Source organism: Entelurus aequoreus, linkage group LG04 (assembly GCF_033978785.1).
Source record: "Entelurus aequoreus isolate RoL-2023_Sb linkage group LG04, RoL_Eaeq_v1.1, whole genome shotgun sequence".
NCBI lineage: Eukaryota > Metazoa > Chordata > Actinopteri > Syngnathiformes > Syngnathidae > Entelurus > Entelurus aequoreus.
In genome coordinates, this window is record NC_084734.1 from 33,826,298 (window position 1) to 33,846,518 (window position 20,221).

Below are 20,221 nucleotides of genomic sequence, written 5' to 3' on the forward strand. Positions count from 1 at the left end.
ACATGAGAGTGGCACTTGCCAAGGTGAATCCATGCATATCTAAACTGGTCTCTCAAAGGCAACAGCAGAAGTCACACTGATTTGCAGGTGTGTAATTTGTTCTGAGGATTCATGCATTGTGTTGGTTTTGTTCTTTGAACAAGGTGATGTTCATGCACGGTAAAATTTCTGCACCAGTAAAAAAAACATTTAAATTTGTCTTGGATTCGAAAGAAAAAAATAAATAAATTATTTTTCACTAAAGAAGGGTTCGGTGAATGCGCATATGAAACTGGTGGGGTTTGGTACCTCCAACAAGGTTAAGAACCACTGTTTTATTTCATTGTTTTATACCGTTTTTATTATCTAAAAGTTTGTTCTTTTTAAAAGACATGTTGCATGTTAAATTAGTGCTGTTTTTGGTGAGTCATTAGTGCTGTTTTTGGTGAGTCATTTTCAATAGGTGATACTGATTTGAGATACAAGTGTTTCATGTTAAGCACAGAACCAATTAAACTCGTAAGTCGAGGTAATACTGTACATAAAAATTGTGTAAAACCCCCAGAACCTTCTGCTAATCACTTTCCTTGCCGGTGTTACATAACAGAGTCTCACCTGTCATCGGGCCTGAGAGTGTGACAGTAGAAGTCTGATCGATTCACAAAAAACCCAGTACGTTTTACCACATTCTCTGCGATCATACTCAGACGGTCCAAAACATTGCACAGTTTACTGCAAAGGTGAGAAAAAACATAGTTTAGATATATGTTTAAAACAAAAACTCCAAATCAGTGTGGTGCTGAAATGATAAGTTATGCAAATATTTAAAACAAATGTTTTATTGTTTTATATTTAACATAGAGCTGTGTTTTAAAGGTATGAGGAGCACTGAGCTTGGTGAAAAGTGGCCAGGCGACATATTGAATAATAATATTCTATCATAAATAATGCTAGAGCTATTATTCTGTTTCCAAATGTCAATAATAAAATCACATTTTGCTTTGGTTTTACATCTAACAAAGCCTGGTACCCAACCTCTTGGTATATCGGGCCATGTCCCATGCGATGTAGTCAATGCAGTGCTGAGGCGGCAGGAACTGGTTGAGGTTAATCACAGCGGGGTACAGCTCTTCACTCAAAATCTTTTCATGTTTCCTTTTTTCTCGTTTCTGCGACACAACAAAGATGTACATTACATGTATGAATGATTTTTCGGTGATCTAAAAAGGGACGTAGGGAGGGTATTAATGGGCGCATTATTGTACAGCTTAAATTGGATTCCATCCATCCATCCCTTTTCTACTGCTTGTCCCTTTCAGGTTCGCGGTAGGTGTGGTGGGGAGGTTGGCCTGGAGCCTATCCCTAGTTGTATAAAAAGGTCCTGTGAGGATACAAGTAGATGTTGTATGAGGCATGTTAGCTTTAATGCATTCTGACGTTGGGTCGTCTCCCATGAAGGAGAAGCAAGATATACACTACATAGCAAGAAGTCCGGAATGATAGATACACACTTTATAACAAGGAGTCCTGAGTGACAGATATACATTATAGCAGGGAATCCTGACTTATAAATATATACTGACTATAGCAAGGAGTCATGACTGATAGATACACTTTATAGCAAGAAGGTCAGAATGATAAATATACACTTTATAGCAAGGAGTCCTGACTGATAGATATACACTACATACCAAAAAGGCTTAAATGATAGATAAACACTTTATAGGACGGAGTCCTAACTGATATGCGCCACTCTCACTTCTTAATCAATAATTAATCAACCAGGAATTGGACTAGAACACTTAAACGTTCATCTTACTAAGGCATTTTTACAAGTGTATTCTTTCCACTCTGTAAGACAAGTTTAAAAGACCATTTTCTGCTCCACAGTGCACAAAGCAAGGTGGATGGGTTGGTGTGGAAGAACTCTGACACCAACCCCCAGTCCACTCAGCGGAAACATTTTGAAACAAAAACGTACAATGGACATTCAATGCTCCTCAGGGGCTACAATATAAATATTTTGTAGTGTTTTTGTTTTTCTAAGTTTATTAATAACTAACTCCAGGCTTGTGCTTTGCTTTCTCTTTGGCTTTTCAATATTTGTTCAAATTGGTTGAACTGCCGACACTGATCAAATCAAGTGGAACGTCGGCATACATAAGACAGCTCATTAACAGTGACACTAGCTCCAAAACATTGTGTGATTATACACTTAGGGACTAAGTGTCAACACACTGCTTACTAAATGTTTTTTGTTTTTATGTTGTATTATTTAAGTGGTTGACTTCTTTCTACACTTGTGTGACTGAATTAAGAATGCTGAGACACATTTGGTCACTTTTTGTTGTTAATTCTATTCTAAATTGTTAACACTTCCTTGTGTATCAATAACATGTATTGGATATTATTTGATGTAAATCTTGCGCCAAAGTAACATTTTTAACATGCTTTCTGAATATGCCTGCAAATGGCTTGTTTGGGGTGGCTTTGCCTTTAGATACACCTTCTCCACCCTCTCAATCAAAATTCTTGTCACTCACACGCTGGCTCAGCGATTGTTAGTGACATGTAAAAATAACAATCCAGAGAGCCTCTGTAAATATGTCTTTGTGTTGATGCAAATAAATGTAATTGATGAAATATTGAAGAGTGTCTGACAAGGTTTCTTCTGCCTCTAATCAAAACGAACACGTGACAAGTGGAATTGGAATCTGTCGCCGAACAACATAGAGAACAGCATCATGTGTGTACATCTGGCAAAGTATATTAGATGGAGATAGTTGTAGTAGGTCATTAATGTAAATATTAAATAATCAAACCTTGAGGCAGACCAAGGTTATTGTCAGATGTAGGGGATTTCACATGTTGTACACAAACACATTGCTTTCTTGACACCAAATATGATTCCAGCCAGTTTAAGAAATTCCTCAACAGAATAAAATTGGAGAGTTTTGTTAATAAAGTTGTTAGATTTTTTATGTCGAATGCCTTTGTTAAATCGATAAATACTGCCCCAACAGCACCGCCAGCATCAATAATTGATTCAAAATATTCCAAGAAGTAACAGAGCTGTCTCTGTAGAATGACATTTTTGAAATCAAAATTGCACTGGGCTAAATAAAGTATGTGGACTAATGTTCAGGTGGTCCAAAAAAATGTTCAGGTGGTCAATGAGTTTGGTCGGAACCCATTTTTCTGCTAATTTTGAAATTATAAGCAAGATGTTTTTTGGCCGGTAGTTGCTAATTTTGGTGAAGTTCTCATGTTTAAAGAGCGGCGTAACAACACCAATCTTCTATGGGTTTGGGAAAATACCTTCCTGCAATGATTTATTTATAATACTTGTGATTGGATTAATGAGTGTCACATATCTCATCAACTGTAGACTTAAATACTTATGTTATGTCAAGACCTTGATTCATTATATCAAAAGGATTTACATGATCAGTAAAAATTGAAATTTGTAGTTGCTAGAGTATTTACAGATTCCGTAAGGTATGTATTTAATGCATGCGTCATTTCACTTATAATAATGATAAATGGGTTATACTTGTATAGCGCTTTTCTACCTTCAAGGTACTCAAAGCGCTTTGACACTTTTTCCACATTTACCCATTCACACACATTCACACACTGATGGCGGGAGCTGCCATGCAAGGCGCTAACCAGCAGCCATCAGATTCAATCATTTATTTGGTTTCCATTCAGTTGAAAGAAACATAGTTATTTTCAGCAATGGAGGTGAGGATTTATATCTTAGAAGCTGCTTCACCATGTTTACAATATCATGTTCGTTGTAACTTGCACTCAAATTCCAGCCAGTGTTGTGCTTAACTGTTAAATTATTTTTTTTAAATCAAAAAAGTCTGTTCAAGACTTTGACCACTTCCTGTAACGCCAAGCACTGAAATGAGGAACCGATAGCTACTTAGTTTTTCTGTCTGGTTACTCGTGTTTACATCGGCAGTGGTGCCATTACGGTATTAAGTTTCAGTGCGGACACCTCCTCCACGGCTGGTCGACGGCCATCCTGCCTTTTCTGTCAGCAATATACTGGACAAAAGGAGCAGGAGCTTACATTAAGTGATGCACTTTTCTGATTCATGGTTCTGATGTGAATATGTAAAGTGTAACGTACTTCAAGCTAAACCCACCAGTTAGGGTAATACAATATTGTCTTCACATTTTTATCATGTCCTGATATTTAGTCTAGTTTTATTTCTACTTTTTTAGGCATGTATACATTTTATTTTATTTTTTTCATATCATTGTTTTCTGTATTGTTACAATTGTCTTGGGCTACAAAGGGAACATTCAAAAATAGTGACGTCACTGTCAAACAAAGCATGTGGATATAGCATCGCCTTATGGAATATTTAAAATGAAACCGCAACCATAATTTAAATTTTTCTAATCATCTTTTCTTTAAAAAGGAATGGGTTCCACTATGTAAAGTGCTTTGAGTCAATAGAGAAAAGCGCTATATAAATAAGTCTTTTGAACTGTCTTTTTGAAAGGAACTCCTTCTCAAGATTTGGCTCCCTTCAAAGAGCCATAAATCCCATCTCTATTGCCTTCAATATAAATGTTTCATTTATTTAAGTTTTTTAAGAAGTAATTCCAGGAGTTCTCCCTCAGCAGTGCTGAGATTCTGGTTCACACCCTGGTCACATCCCGTTTGGACTACTGTAATTCTCTACTCTTTGGTTTACCTGACAAGTCCATCCATAAACTACAACTGGTTCAAAACTTAGCTGCCCGTGTCATTACTAGAACCTCCTCCATTAGTCACATAACACTTGAAAACTTTTTGTTTGTGGATGCTTTGCTTTGAGATACAAATGATGCCCTCAACTTCACTGAGCTGTTTTGAAATTTAGTTCTCGGTCTACCTGTTTCTACCTGCTGCTCCCTGGCTGCCTCGTGGCTTTCGACCTCTATTAATTATAGCCTTTAGTCCACGTCTCCTGTAGCACCGTTTTTCTCGCCAGTGAGCTTTGTCTGGACTTTGTATGCTGCCATGTCCTGCATCCTGGCTGGGGTCTATGGAAGGCCAAATAGGACAAAATTAAATAAATAAACAGATCTTTAAGCACTTTCTTAAATGTGTCATTACTTTGTTGTTGTTTGTTTGATGTTTTTTTTAATTAATGACACATTTAGTAATTATTTTAAGATGTATTTATCAAACTAATTGTGTCCCATTTGGCCTAGTCAGCATTTCATGAATTTAATTTAAGTGTCAAACACATCGATCAAAGTCAGTGGACGTATCCTAACACCTGATTGGTTACCTAGCACTTTCTCTTGTCGACATGAGAAGCACAGGATTACCTATCGATATCTTGGTCTGTATCTGTGGAAATAACTCCAAACAACTTAAATTAATTTCTCTACTTTAAGTGCCACATAATCTTGGTCAGCAGGTGCCACTTACAGTTACTACACAAGGTCTAAAATGTCTACCAACAAATCTCGAAAAAGTATGAGTATATCATATATCGTTGAGCTGCCAAAAGACTTCCCAAGTTCAGACCAAATCAATGATTGGACTAGTTTTGTGTTAGCGCCACCCACTGACTTTAAAGGGTGAGTTTGACAGATAAAATCAATTAATGAAGCTGTGTGTAAGCGTTTCATGAAATTATTTTAGCTGTCAAAATTCAGACGGCACTTCTTGTCACCGGGAGGACCATGAAAAAAACACCAACTCTTGTCACCGGAGTGTTGAGTAATTTTGAGGTTTTCTCGACCACTGAATGTTATCACAGCTACAGGACAGCTGGCCAACATCTTTAATTTAAACTCTGCCCGGCGATAGGCATAGATTTGCTATAATAGCAGATTGACGGTGCCACTGGCGGGAGGATAACTAGCTAAGACGCTAGTTCAAAGCGATTGCCTACACACTCAAAGCAATACAGAGCTCAGGTCATGGGAGTTTAGACCAGTTTTAAGTGTTTCTAATCACACAAAGTGGTCTCTAAGACAGGCTGACACAGCTCTGACCAACTTAAAGTACAATATTTGTTGAAATAAAGAAGTTAGAAGTGCCGCAAGTTGTCAAAGCTAACAACGTCAACAGGGTTCAGTTGGCTGCTCAGCAACAATGAGAACAAAACTCCCAGCTCGGCACGTTCGGGCTTACTGATTGGATTTCGCGAAACAAATTATTTGATGCATGATGTAAAAATGTTGGTGCAAAATATTAGAATGATGATGGAAACCATATAAAACTTAAAATAATCTGAAATTAGATATTAAAGGTCTACAATCAGATATAGAATGTCGAAAATCAGAACGACAGCGAGAGAAAATATTTGTTTGATGAACTAGAGAAGTTCAAGATGAAGTTAAGATTCTCAGAAAGGACAGCACAGCAGTAAGACAGGAGATGAAGTTTAGGCAGAAGGAAATTGCAGCATTGTACGAACAGTTGAAGGACACGCAACAACACAACACCGATCTGGAGAATATCAAAGGAGATAGACCAGTCAGTATACACAAATTAATGATATCATTGTTGCTGGGCTGTGTATCATTCCAGATCCTATGCCAGAGCAGTTGACAATGTAGGAGAACCAAATTAAATGGATGTTGCCTCAACAGAGCAAAAAGTAGTCCACATTCTGCGATCAAAGGATGTCGATATGAACACCTTTGACGCGTGCATTCTACTGAATGGATCAAGCTACAACACCACACCAGGCATCATTCTGAAGCTCACTAACAGGAAATCCAAAATTGCACCGCTGAAACAGGAAAAGAAGCTAAAGGGTAGAAATGTGTACATTAATGAGCACCTCACTAAACGCAATGCTGACATCGCCAAAAAAGCTTGTGACTTGTGGAAGCAGGGGAAAATTCAGGGAACTTTTAGCTCCAACTACAGAATCTACATCAAGCTGAATGGAGGTCCAGAAGCAAAAGTACTTGTTGTCACAGACATCAAAGATCTGGTCAAATATTAAAATTCATAGCGCTTTGACAACAACAACAACAATAATGGAGTCTAACAGGGAGCAAACATCTCCATTTTACATCAATGCTACAACTTTCCAAGGGATTACTGAACAAGTAGACCTGGATTTACAATTAAAATATGATAAATCATATAATTACAGTTTCTCTATACAGCATGTCTGAAAAGGAGTAGGAAGAAGCAGAGCTTATTTATTTCCACCCCTTTTCGCATCATAGCAAATACTAACACATTTACTACTACTCATTCTGTAACTCAACCATAAATAACTAAATAAATCAGTTAATGAATAAATAGACAAATTAATAAGTAAATAAATATTAAATACATGAATAATACATAAAGTATTAAATAAATAGTTGAGTAATTTATGGTTCACATTATGAGATGAAAATGATTTTCTCCTTTTTTAATAATAAGGTTCAAGTTGTTTATTTTCTTTTTTGTACTTTGTACATGCTTCAAATTTTAACAGTTTCCTATAGTGGATCAAATGTGTACATTGTTTTATATCTTTGCTTAAGCCATTCAACAATTTAATTCTACATACCAAAATGCTGAAGATCTTAAGTGCTGTACAATTTTTCTTTGAGGTTGTATTTCTCCTCTTTCGTTGAGAAGAACTGTTGTACATTCTTGGAAAGCAGGTTATAGTTTGCTTTGTACATCCTTTTTGCTCTTTGCAAAGGCACCAAATCACTGAATTTAAATATTTTTAAGCAAAAAATAAAGGGTTTGAATGTTCTCAATAGCCAACGTTACGTATTATTCTAACTGACTTTTTTTGTAACACGGTATGTGAATCAAGCATACTTTTGTATTTATTTTCCAATATTTCTACACAATAACTCAGATATGGTAACGCTAGCGAGCAGTAGAGAATATGGAGTGATCATTGGACACTACTGGAAATTCATAAAGCAACACAAAATATTGCTGAAGAGGAAAATAAGGAGCGGAAAATAAGGAGCTGAAAACCTTTTGCCTCATAGACCTTAAAAGTCCGGAATTAAAGAATGATATAGATCCAGGTACAATTTTTTTCTCTCACATCAGGAATAATTGTTTATTTATTATACAGATATACAATTAAATAGCAACATTAAACCTGATAACAAAATGTCAATTATTCATTTCAACAGCAGAAATGTGTATGCAAACGACAACAACATGGAGGCATTTTTTTAAACAATCCAATAAACCCTTCAAAGTGATCGCTATATCAGAATCATGGATGGATGCTAAAAAAAAAAAAAAAAGTATATTTTGATCGAGAAGGATATGATCTAAATTACATTAACAGAACCAACAACGTATGTGATGAAGGTCCTGAACTACAAAGTGATAAACAACATGTCATTTGCTATCAATAATATTTTAGAATGTATAACTGTACCGGAGGCCAGCCAGTGTGAATGGGCCATGAGTACGTTGGTAGCCGTCACTCCCTGACAACCTTAAGAGCAGTACTGGTTACCGGTTTGATAGCTTGCTAGCAAGCATGCTTGTCTTTCATATCAGACGACCCAGGTTCGAGTCCCAAGCGGAATGAAAGCAGGGACTGAACTCGGCGAGTTAGATAACCATTGAAATATGTAATAAAAAAAGCAAAAACCTAGCCAACTTTGTTGACTGAGTTTGACAAATAAAATACATTTATACAAACCTGACAAATACCAAATGAGACAATTTAACAAAAAAAGTATATTTAAGTAATTACTTAAGTGTGTCATTAATTAAATCATGAAAAAAATAGTTAATAACACTTATGTATTTAATCTAATATATTTAGACACATTTAAGTAATTATTTAAATAATTATTTATTCATTTAATTTAATTTGTCTCATTTGACGAGCCCAAACTTAACATGGACTTTCTTGCTATGAGCAGTTTTAATTGCAAAACAATGGGAGTTTGTCAGAATGTACTCCTTGAACTGGGCTACGTAACACACAAATGTCAATTTAAGTTATTATTATTATTATTCACAATCGAAAACACACGCGCGCGCGCGCACGCACACACACACACACACACACACACACACACACACACACACACACACACACACACACACACACACACACACACACACACACACACACACACACACACACACACACACACACACACACACACACACACACACACACACACACACACACACACACACAAAATGACACAGCACATTAAGTTATCTTTACATGTACTGTTCTACCAAGATGATAATAGGCTTGGATGCAACATTTAGCAGATCACATCTCCACTCACATGTACCCAGTAATGGCTACCAGTCAAATTACTGTCGCATTTTGTCAACCTTTCAGCGGAGCGTGTCATGCTGTCTAGCACATGTATTTCGAACAAACACACACACATACTCCCACATCTACAAAAAATGTTTAAATCACATCTTTTAATGAGCAGATGAGAAAATAAATGTGCACATGCACTTGTCAAAGCACACATGGACTGTGGTGATGTCTAAGACTGCATTGCCAAGGTAATAATCAAGGATAACAATGGAGAAAAACTATTTGCCCATAAAAGTACTGGTACAAAATAGCGATGATTTTTGCTCTTTAATACCTTGAATGCTTTTACATCTCATGTTAACATGTGCAAAGCAGTGGTGCTTCATCTGAAATAAAGTTATCTACAAGAGTCCAAAAGAATATGCAATCCATAGCCAATTAAATAAGGTGGAAGGAAAAGTAATGCACATGCTGGGCCACGTGTGCACTTCCTCCCTCGCACTGAAAGCCCTGACAATGTCAGAGTTTCCGCAGCCATGCAGGGAAAGCGTCCACCACTGTGATATAGACTGTCATGATTTTATGGCTAATTACCCATTATTTCTTCTGTCTGTCTGTCTCCCTGGCATAAGGAGAGGGTGTTGAGTAAGATTGGTGGGGGTGTTCACCTCCCTTAATCCCCACAGTTGCAAAAATCACATGGCTGCAGCTTGCGTGGATCTCAGAGGTCTCCGATTGGTCCCCGTGCTCACGGTTTCCCTTGCTCGAGACAACGTGAGCATGAAACCCATGCCACAGAGTGCAGAGTGAGTATGCACCCCATTGTTCTGTTGTGTGCGGGCGTAAAAGAAAATGCAGTGCAATACAAATTAATGACTGCTGCATGGGAGTGAAACGTTTGTGCATGGATTTTCACCTTTTTTGAGCAGTTTTGAATAGGCATGGGTACCGAAACTCGACATAAAGGTTGTAACCACACCAAAATACTAAGCAGTAATGATTGATAATTGAAGCCTCAGTGACACTCACACACACTGGCTGTATTGACACTGCTGTGACACTGTATTGCTGTTTCATAATTGTGCCATCTGCTGAATTGAAAAAGTCACTAGATTTGACATGCACATAAGATCAATAGTTAGCAAAAAAAAAAAAAAATCTCAAACAAATAGCTGTGCAGAAAGGAACATGAAACTTGCAACTCTGGTCAATGAGCCAAATAGCAAACATTGAAAATAAAATGTACCTTATAGGGGGCTATGTGATCAAAAATTATGCCACACTTCTCAATATTTCCCTTTTCTTAATTCCCACTACAGCAATGATGGCGACAAATGCAGATGTCAAACACAGGATGCCACTCCTCCGAATTCTTTCAGTACAAGCGGTTACTCAAGAGCCGAAAGAAGCACTTCCAGATAAACATAGTTTGGTGCTTCACAGTCAAACGACACAGCGGCTGTATCGGTCAAGTGTTTAAAGTTAAAGTACCACTGATAGTTACACACACACTAGGTGTGGTGAAATTACCCTCTGAATTTGACCTATCCCCTTGGTCCACCCCCTGGGAAGTGAGGGGAGCAGTGAGCAGCAGCGGTGGCCGCGCTCGGGAATCATTTTGGTGATTTAACCCCCAGTTCCAACCCTTGATGCAGGTAATGGGTCCCATTTTTATAGTCTTTGGTATGACTCGGCCGGGGTTTGGAACTCACGACCTACCGATCTCAGGGCAGATACTCTAACCACAAGGCCACTGAGCAGGCTTTATTTCTTAACGTGACACGCACATCGAGGGACACACTATCACTCCTTGTGTTTCATAATACAAATATGCTTCAGTATCGTTTGACTCATCACTACTGAGTAAATAATGGTCCCTCATTTCAGTGCTAATTTAGTGGCACCGAAATGAGGCAACAATTAGAAAAGCTATTGCTGAGTCAACTGTCCCAACGGTGTTACGTTTGAATGTTTTTTTTTCATCTACACTGACAAAGGTGAGCTACTAACTAAGACTAAAATGCTCAAAATGTTGTAATTTTTCTCAATTAATATGCGACTTATGTGCGTAGGATTAAGTAGCAAACACAATTGTATTGCCAGAATTATGTATCAATTCTTTTTTTATGCTCTAATTGTGTGAAATGTATGCACTTAAAGTACAGTACTGTTTTTTTGCACATTGCCTATGTTTTATATTGCTGCTGGTTTTGCTTCGGTAATTATGACTATGTTTGTTTATTATTTTAGCTCTAACAGGTCTATTGATATCAATTTAATTGCATTTATATTATCTAATTATTCAAATTATTATTCTGTTTAAATTATGTTTCAAAAGAACTGATTTGGCACTGGTATTGAATACAAATGTTTGTAATATGTAAACAATACCCAAGCCTAGTTTAGGAGTACAGGGCACAGAAAAATGTGTTGGTGATTTTTGATGTGCTCTCTACCTGTCTGGGGATTTTAACTGCAATGCTAGAGTTTGCAATCCCCATGCAATGTTTCCACGACAACATCAATGATCAGTACTGATCGGTATTGTGTGGCTTTAAGTACAGTACACAATTCCAACTCAAAAACTAACTGCTGAGTGATTCATTTTCATTCATTCAAGCACTCAAGCAATTGACAAACAATTAAACAAATACCTACTGTAAATGTTAACAATTTCAAAGCCAAAAATTACATTAACAAGGTTTTAAGTTAATTTAATAGTAAATTAAATACATTGTGTTCTGCAAATCTGTGGCTACCTTTGGATTCTTCCAAAGGTAGCCATATATGAAACCATATATAAAACAGTCATGATTCATGTACTGTATATGTTCTGTAAGCTAACACTTGAACTCCTGGTGAGTGTTTGTCTAAACATGCACTCGTGCTGTGATGCCTTTGCTTTTATTTTTCTGACCAATGCCACAATGATGACACCGTTTTAAAACCCCATAAGTCAGGTTGACTTGAAATTTCAAATACAGCTCGATGCGCTTTACAACTTTGTAGTGTTTAGCTGAGTTACAGCGGAATTTAGTACATTTCCTGGTAATAGAGAACAATGACAGTCACATCAATACAATATTGATGCCAAAAAAGCTGCACTTTTATACAAGGCTTTAGCAAAATGTTCTTCCTCTGCGAATGCACCACACCTCAGCTACATTGAGTCATGTCATTTTTAAATACCCCTGACAACTGTACTTTTGGTGCCCTGAGACATTTGCATAGCACTGTATGTACAGTATGTGTGCACAGTTGTTGATAGCATACCTTGACCAGGTTAAAGATGATAATTGGTGATCCAAATCGCTGCAGCATTTGGTCAAAATGGAGGCCAGCTACATGTGCATATGGGTCTGCTTGGTCCACTGCAAGAGAGGTAAAATATGTTTCACAAAGATTACACAGTACTTTCTATTCTATTCTATTTGCATGTTCACTTTATTTCAGGTAACAGACACACCAAACACCTCCTTAAAATAAACCTGGGGCCCTATTACCAAAAATAGTTATTTTTATTATACTCTGGGCAACAATTTCCATTTCTGATGAGCGTCTCACAACTGAGAGACATTTTCTAACGGCAATGGCTTCATCAAAACATGTTATAAATAGGCTCCTTATGCAACAAGAAGGAAAGGCGAGGGTCACACCATATCAGTCCAACGTCTGTTCAAACTGTCACTAAGTTACGTCACTGACCTAGATTCATAGAATAAAAGTCATTTTCCACTGTATAATGACCGGAGATATAATATACTATTATTGTTATTATTAAGATGTTTGATCTATCTGTCTGATCAGCCATCTATTTTGTCTAGTGAACACGGCACAAGAGAACAGAAGGATAATAGAAGGGGAGTGGCTAAGGGCGGATTCAAACTGCACAGCGATACACAACACCAAGTTCTAGATTTCCCCAAAGCAGTCGATTACCTCCATCAGCGCAGGGCAGAAGGCAAAGTACCAGCCCAACTCATCACGGGGGCTCCTCTCCGCCGCTCATGACTGGCAGCTCCAAGTTAACTTGGGAAGGCAACTCAAGTTCCCGGCCCACATCGCTACCACTTTACTCCACCCAGACATGGTGTTAACATCAGACTCAACCAAGCAACTGGTGCTACTAGAGCTGACTGCACCCTGGGAGGACCGGATTGGCGAAGCCTATGAGCGCAAGAGGGCCATATAGAGGCTTTGCAGCTGACGTCATCAGCCACGCCCATTAGCTTGGCGGCCATCTTGCCGGTCACCAGTTCAGTGCCGGTCAATGACTCACACACGCTTTCTTGTTAGATCTGCTGCTATTTGAGCTTGGAAATGCCGGAAACCTGCTGTGCTGTTGGATGTAGCAATAGATGAGGCGATAAACCAAATCTTAGCTTCTATAGATTCCCGGCAAACATCAAAAAACGCGATAAATGGATCGCGGCGATTTGTCGTGAACGATGGAAACCTACGATTTACACAAGGATATGCAATGAACACTTCATATCAGGTATGTAAACAAACTATTCACTCCTGATTTGTTTCACAAAATGTGAAATAATACAAAATGGGATGATACAAATATGAATGTTGAAAATGCTGGGTGCATTTCCCATCATGCACAAAACCTGCTGTAAAATACTTGTAGGCATCCAGACTCTTGTATGCCTTAAGGTCCTTTCCAGTGTACGGAGATGGTGAATCGACGAGGTAATTATAAATGTCTGGATATGAGAGATCAGGCAGGTCGGCTGTTGCAAAATGCTCAGGTGATTTTAGCATGCTTCTCGGTAAAAGGTACGGATCCGTTGTGCCAACAAGGTTCAACTTCTCTCGGTAACGTTTCTTGGACTCTTCATCCAAATGCACAACTTCATTGGATAGCAAATCAACCATAATTCGGATGAAATCGGTGAAAATGTAGCGCAGAAATCAAACTGAATCTGTACGAACACGTAGGAACGAGCTGACCGGTTGACCGGCAATATGGCGGCATAACACAAACTGCAAAGCCTCTATACAGTGCCACAGTAGTGGCTGAAAATCCCAATCAAAGTTGGTTGCTGAGGTTTCACAGGTCACTCCCTACAGTGAGTGTTCAAATCCTTGGCATCAGAGGACTGCAGTCAAAAAAAGCCACCAAAAACATCCTTGAGGCTGCAGAAAAGGCCTCCACGGTGGCTGCGGATCCGTACGGAGGATCCGTGGTGCGCTACTTGGACACAAGCTAGGGTCTGATCACCCCCGGCCGGGTCTCCCAAGCGAAGGTGTCTGATAAATGAAGACCCAAAACACCAGTGTTTTTTCACTGATGACCTGCATAAGTATCTCTGGAATGTGTATTTGAACTATAATGAAGATATAATGAGAGATAAAACACCACAACAGGGGTTGAAGTACAACATTGGCAGCTTGATGGATATTGTTGATAAGGGATATATACCGAGTACCAGTATTTTTAGGTACCGGTTCCTAACTGGGTCAGTCCAAGCGGACCGTGAAACTTCTGGACTAACGATACATCTTTGTCCAGCTGACCGTGGTAATGGTGACACGTACGAGCTGAAACATTCATTCAGGTGCCGCTGCCTAGCATAAAAAAAGACACGGCAGAACACCCGATCGGAGTCAACCTTTTACCGCGCCACATCTGGGTACACGGAAGTAAACAGAATTATAGATTTGTGCGTCATCGAAATCACGGATAGAATCAATTTTCGCTAAAAACAGATTTTAAAATGCGGAAAGTTGCAGAATTGGCATAATGTGACTGAGATGCTATCATTAAGAAGAAAAGGGGACATACTTTTTACCGTGCACTTGACAAAACCTCACCTCCATGGAGCCGTGCCGGCCAGGGGCACACGACAGCCCACCACGGTGCACACTTCTGGTGCCATTTCTGTGCTTGCCTCCGGGACACACGGGACAAACTACCAAACTAACTCTAAAATACAGAGCCGAACAATTTCCAAATAACTTCTACATGTCAGGTGATATGTTTCCTTCGCAAATATGATGACTAATTGTTGCCATAAAGCTGTGTAAAAAACACCTGCTACTACTACAGCCAGTTGAGGACGCGACCACCAAATAAACATCTTCATTGGTAAGTTGATGATAACTTGACAGCTTCTAATATAATAGCTGGAGCACCAGTGTTAAAGCAATAACTGATGCACATTTATTTTACTTGATGCTATGAAATTGGTAGGTTAAAAATGTGATATTAATGGAGATCGTTTATTTAGGTTTTTTGCCATATCGCCCAGCCCTCGGATGTGATAATTAGCTTGGAATAATGACAAATATGGAAGCAACACCACACAACAATATGTCCTTGTCAAAAGACCCTCAAAGTCAAGCGATTCAGTAATTTTCAATATTAATAAAAAAAGTGCAACATTCTAAAAATAATACTAATCCATAAAGTTGCTCAAATGCAAGATAGCCTTTGCTGACAGGTCTCTAGTCGCCACGTTTACGTGACATCAAAATACACCTTGCTGAACAGCACACGCACCTATGTTAAATGATTGTATTGATTTATATTATATATTTGATATGATAGAAAATATGATATAATTTACAGTGCCATGTAAAAGGTCTGCGCTCTGCCTACATAAATATTATTTCCAGCTGAGTGTACCGTAATTGTAATGAAAAGAAACAGAGTGATGGATCTGTGTGGTCTTTAAAAGATGATGACATTACTGCACTTCACCTTGCACTGCAAACATATTTGACCTCTTTAAGACTTAGAGGGTGTTGATGAAATACTTCCCTGCTGTTAGATGTTACATAATGTTAACATCTTGTGCCAATAAAAATTTTAATAAAAATGTGGGTGCATTTTTTAACATCTTTATTACACCAAATACATACTGTATAGTACTGTATTGATAAAAGTACCGATAAATACCGCTCTCAATAAAGAATATCAGTAAGGGTATCGTATCGATAAAATCCTAACGATATACATCCCTACTTGTGACGCTAATGTTGGGAGTGTGCGGGAAAATGTGATGATTAGCCATTAATAAGGGAGTGATATCACATTCTGGAAACCCAACAGACACTGGACAGCCTCCAAATAATTCAACTCTTTATCATAGAAAACGATTTAACAGATTTAATCCACTCCAGAGTCAAGCTATGGCCAGTATGTGGTGGGACATACTGGTTCGTACATGCACATGCACACTAAAATCCTCCTGTTGTCATTTCTAATAAAAAGTAGTGTAGAGTTCTGATTTATATCTGTCAGTATAATCAATATGGAAGCGCAAAAAACTACAACATGGCTGACAGGGTGGAGTTGTAGTCGAAGGGGGCTTGGCCTGGAAGAGGACTTCAGCACATAAATCAGCCCACAAAATGGTGCATTCTGAAGAGAAAAAAAGGGCTTGAAGATGGTCTGTGAAAAAATCTATGCCAAATTTTGACCAAAGAACCACCATTACATGTTATGTAGACCACAAGGAAGTGTTTTAAATGTCGAAAAAAGTCATATGCCCCCTTTAAAAAAAATAAAAAAAGTTTTAAAAGATTAATTTAAACTACCCAGAACACTGGAAAAAAAGACATTTATTGCATGTCCCCGAATTCCTTAAATTAGACTTTACAATTAAATATAATAATTGTATTCTTTCAGAAATATGTATTTTTAGGGCTCTCAAATTTAACACATTTATTCATTTGCAATTAATCATAATACAATATTGCATAATCATGTAGGGCAGTGGTCCCCAACCACCGGGCTCGATTGGTACCAGGCCGCAGAAGAATTTTTTATTAATTTTTTATTTTTTTTAAATATTTTTTAAATTTTTATTAAATCAACATAAATAACACAAGATACACTTACAATTAGTGCACCAACCCAAAAAAACTGGACATGTTTCAAACATTGGCGGGGTTTTTGCGTGAGACTGAGCCTGCGCCTTCATTCACCAAGCTGCTGCACGATCACCTGTCTGTGCTTTTAAAAGAGTTTGAGCGCTATTTCCCAACTTCAAAAGACCCACGAACTGCCAAGGAATGGATCCGCGACCCATTTGTCAACAAAGCAGATGAATCCAGCATGTCTATGCAAGAAGAAGATCAAATGCTGGAGATCGCAAATGACGGCAGCCTTAAAAGTGTATTTCAGACAAAAACTCTGCCTGTTTTCTGGATTAAAGTCATGGCAGAATACCCCGAGATCGCCACCACAGCACTGAAAACACTGTTGCCATTTCCAACATCCTATCTGTGTGAAGCGGGATTTTCTGCAGTGACAGCCACCAAAACAAAACAACGTAGCAGACTGGACATACGCAACACACTTCGGGTGTCTTTTGTCTCCCATTACCCCCAGTTGGGACCGTCTCGTTGCAGAGAAACAAGCTCAGGGCTCCCATTGATTTTGCGTTACGGTGAGTTAAAAATCTCATGCACTTTATATTTGTTTTCAATGTTGTATCTGCATCTTATTTTGAAGGCATGTAAACGTTACCATAGCAACGAAAATCAGACCGCGTTTGGGCAGAGGGAGGTGAGGGAGAGGAGGAGCTTGTGAGTCGACTCGGGCACACAAACATGCAGGAGGTTTATCTGACGGTTCAAACTGACAACTTTATTTCAGCTGTTGAAAAATAACATTCATAATGAAAGTAGTGTGGAATTGCTAATTCTTGTCATTTATATATTTTTCCACGTGATTTTTTTATTTATGTAATGGGCAGAGAGGAAATTACCAGAGACGTTGATGTTATACTGATGTTGTTGGCGCAATGTGCTAATAAAGGTCCATATGAGTACACAGTGGATTCACGTTTATTATTTTACTTTTTTCACGGGCCGCGGGACAAATTATCAAGCGTTGACCGGTCCGCAGCTACAAAAAGGTTGGGGACCACTGATGTACGGTATAAACACGGATTAATCAAACAATTTATTTTGTCCGAAATGCTCTACCTTGTTACCTAAAAGGCAACGCGAGTTGCTATACACCCGGTCAGTGATCACATCAATGCATACATCAATGCAAAGATGAGTAGAGACTTTCACTCAGTTCACACTTTTCTGGTGTGAACTGTGAAAAATATTGCTTTAAAATAATCCCAGATGTTAAAGTTAATGTAATTACGCACACAAGTAGTGAATTGTGATGTGAATTATATTTATATAGCGCTTTTCTCCAGAAACTCAAAGCGCATTTACATAGTGAAACCCAATATCTAAGTTACATTTAAACCAGTGTGGGTGGCACTGGGAGCAGGTGGGTAAAGTGTCTTGCCCAAGGACACAACGGCAGTGACTAGGATGGCAGAAGCAGGGTAGTTTGCATTTTTTAAATCAGATTAACCACAGTAAATTGTTTGACAGCATTTTTTTTACATATTTGTGTTGCTCCTTACCTCAGCTATACTTCAAATGTACTCACTTAAAACATTTTTACATTTTATTTACACTTTTTGTCCCTGGCTTTTCACTCAGTCCCATTGTCGTAAAAAATGTGAAATATTCCACAAGTCACATGGTCCCCAGAGCCTTTGTAGGCCATAGGAAGGTCAAAAGTAAGTTTACCCGTTTTTTGTCTGTATATTCCATGATGTTCAACTGTGATAATAGGGGTTGAAATATCAGCACAGTCATGTTGTGTAAATTAATCAGGTTTTTTGGTAAATCAATATACAGTATGTGGTTTGTGTCATCATGCTAGCAATTAGGATGAATGCCATGTAAATATATGACATGTATTTGCAAGTTCTATGCTAAAAAACTCACTACTGTTACTTTCAGTCCTGTTACTCAAGTAAGTCACCTTCACCATATGACATTTGTACAATTAAACATAATGTTGCCTTAGATGACATTATATGTATGTACTGTATTACCATATTTAGTGTTGAAAATCGAAATTTAAGCGTTTCAAGAAGCAAATAGTGAATTTGGTGGAATGGCCCTTGAATAAAAAAATAAGGAATCATAAATAAAAAGACTTGAGTGTGGATATTTGAAGGACAGACAAGGAAAAACTACATCTGTGCACACTGTTATATTGTAACAAGTAATGCCAGATAAGGACAGTTTTCAAAGTAGACCTGGCCTTATGAGGTAAATTGACACACACAGAGATTATTTAGTGACAAGCTTGCTGTTATCATTGCATGAAAAGGGGAAAACAGGGGACAGGCAGATTAATATCAGACACATGTATTGTACGTAGAACCTTCACGCCGGCGTCCGCACACAACAAAAACAGTCCCCAGTCTCATGATTCTAGAGGACCTCTTCAGCTGCCTGTTGCCTTGGTTTTATGCAAAATGTGGCTACTAGATGACAATGTTCTCCCGATCAGCATGTGGTTGAGAAGAACAACCCCTGATCAAAGGTATTCTATTGCTTTGAAATAAAATGTATATATAATATTCTTCTGTACCAGTTCTTTAGGTACAATGCACACAAGTCTCTCTTTACAAAAATAATAATGATCAGTAAGGAGTAATTATTACACCTAGGGCTTAGAGGCAATGCAAAATAATCAAAAACGTATATCTTACATCGTATTGGGGGTTTGGGCATCATGGTGGATATGTCCTGGGACCAGTAAAGCGGGACCGAACCCCGCACTTGGACGTATGAGGAGTAACTTCCTGCTGTGAATGACATAACTGAGGCATCATGGACGATCTGCTCCGTCTCCACTTCATTAGCCACATCCCCCTTCACACAAAGAAACACAAAAAGACAAGTCAGTGACCGCCTGAGGTAGCCCCAGATATTATTATTGGGCCACTTTCTTCCGTGGTTTGCAACCATGTCACATAATATTCATAGGATCATTGCCGCCATTATTGAGAAGCCCTGAAGGTTCTAAAAAAATGGGAATTTTGGGATGCCATCAGCTGATTTGACATGATTTGACATGATGGAAAAGCAGCAGTAAAAAAGATTGCTTTTCTACACACAATCACATGTTAGAAGGAACAAATAATTCCCATACTAATTGTCTGTTCCTGGGTCAA

The 20,221-nt window shown here is 38.3% G+C and overlaps 1 protein-coding gene across 1 annotated transcript in view; it reads right to left on the reverse strand.

Annotated features, from left to right (window-relative positions):
- LOC133648499 (polyphosphoinositide phosphatase-like) overlaps positions 1–20,221 on the reverse strand; it is an 84,015-nt gene that overhangs the window by 32,800 nt on the left and 30,994 nt on the right. The window contains exons 10-13 of the mRNA XM_062044661.1: positions 19,757–19,919; positions 12,495–12,592; positions 1,015–1,148; positions 595–711 (exon numbers count right to left, since the gene is read on the reverse strand). Coding sequence (XP_061900645.1) covers positions 595–711; positions 1,015–1,148; positions 12,495–12,592; positions 19,757–19,919 — 512 coding nt within the window. The remainder of the gene's footprint in view (positions 1–594; positions 712–1,014; positions 1,149–12,494; positions 12,593–19,756; positions 19,920–20,221) is intronic.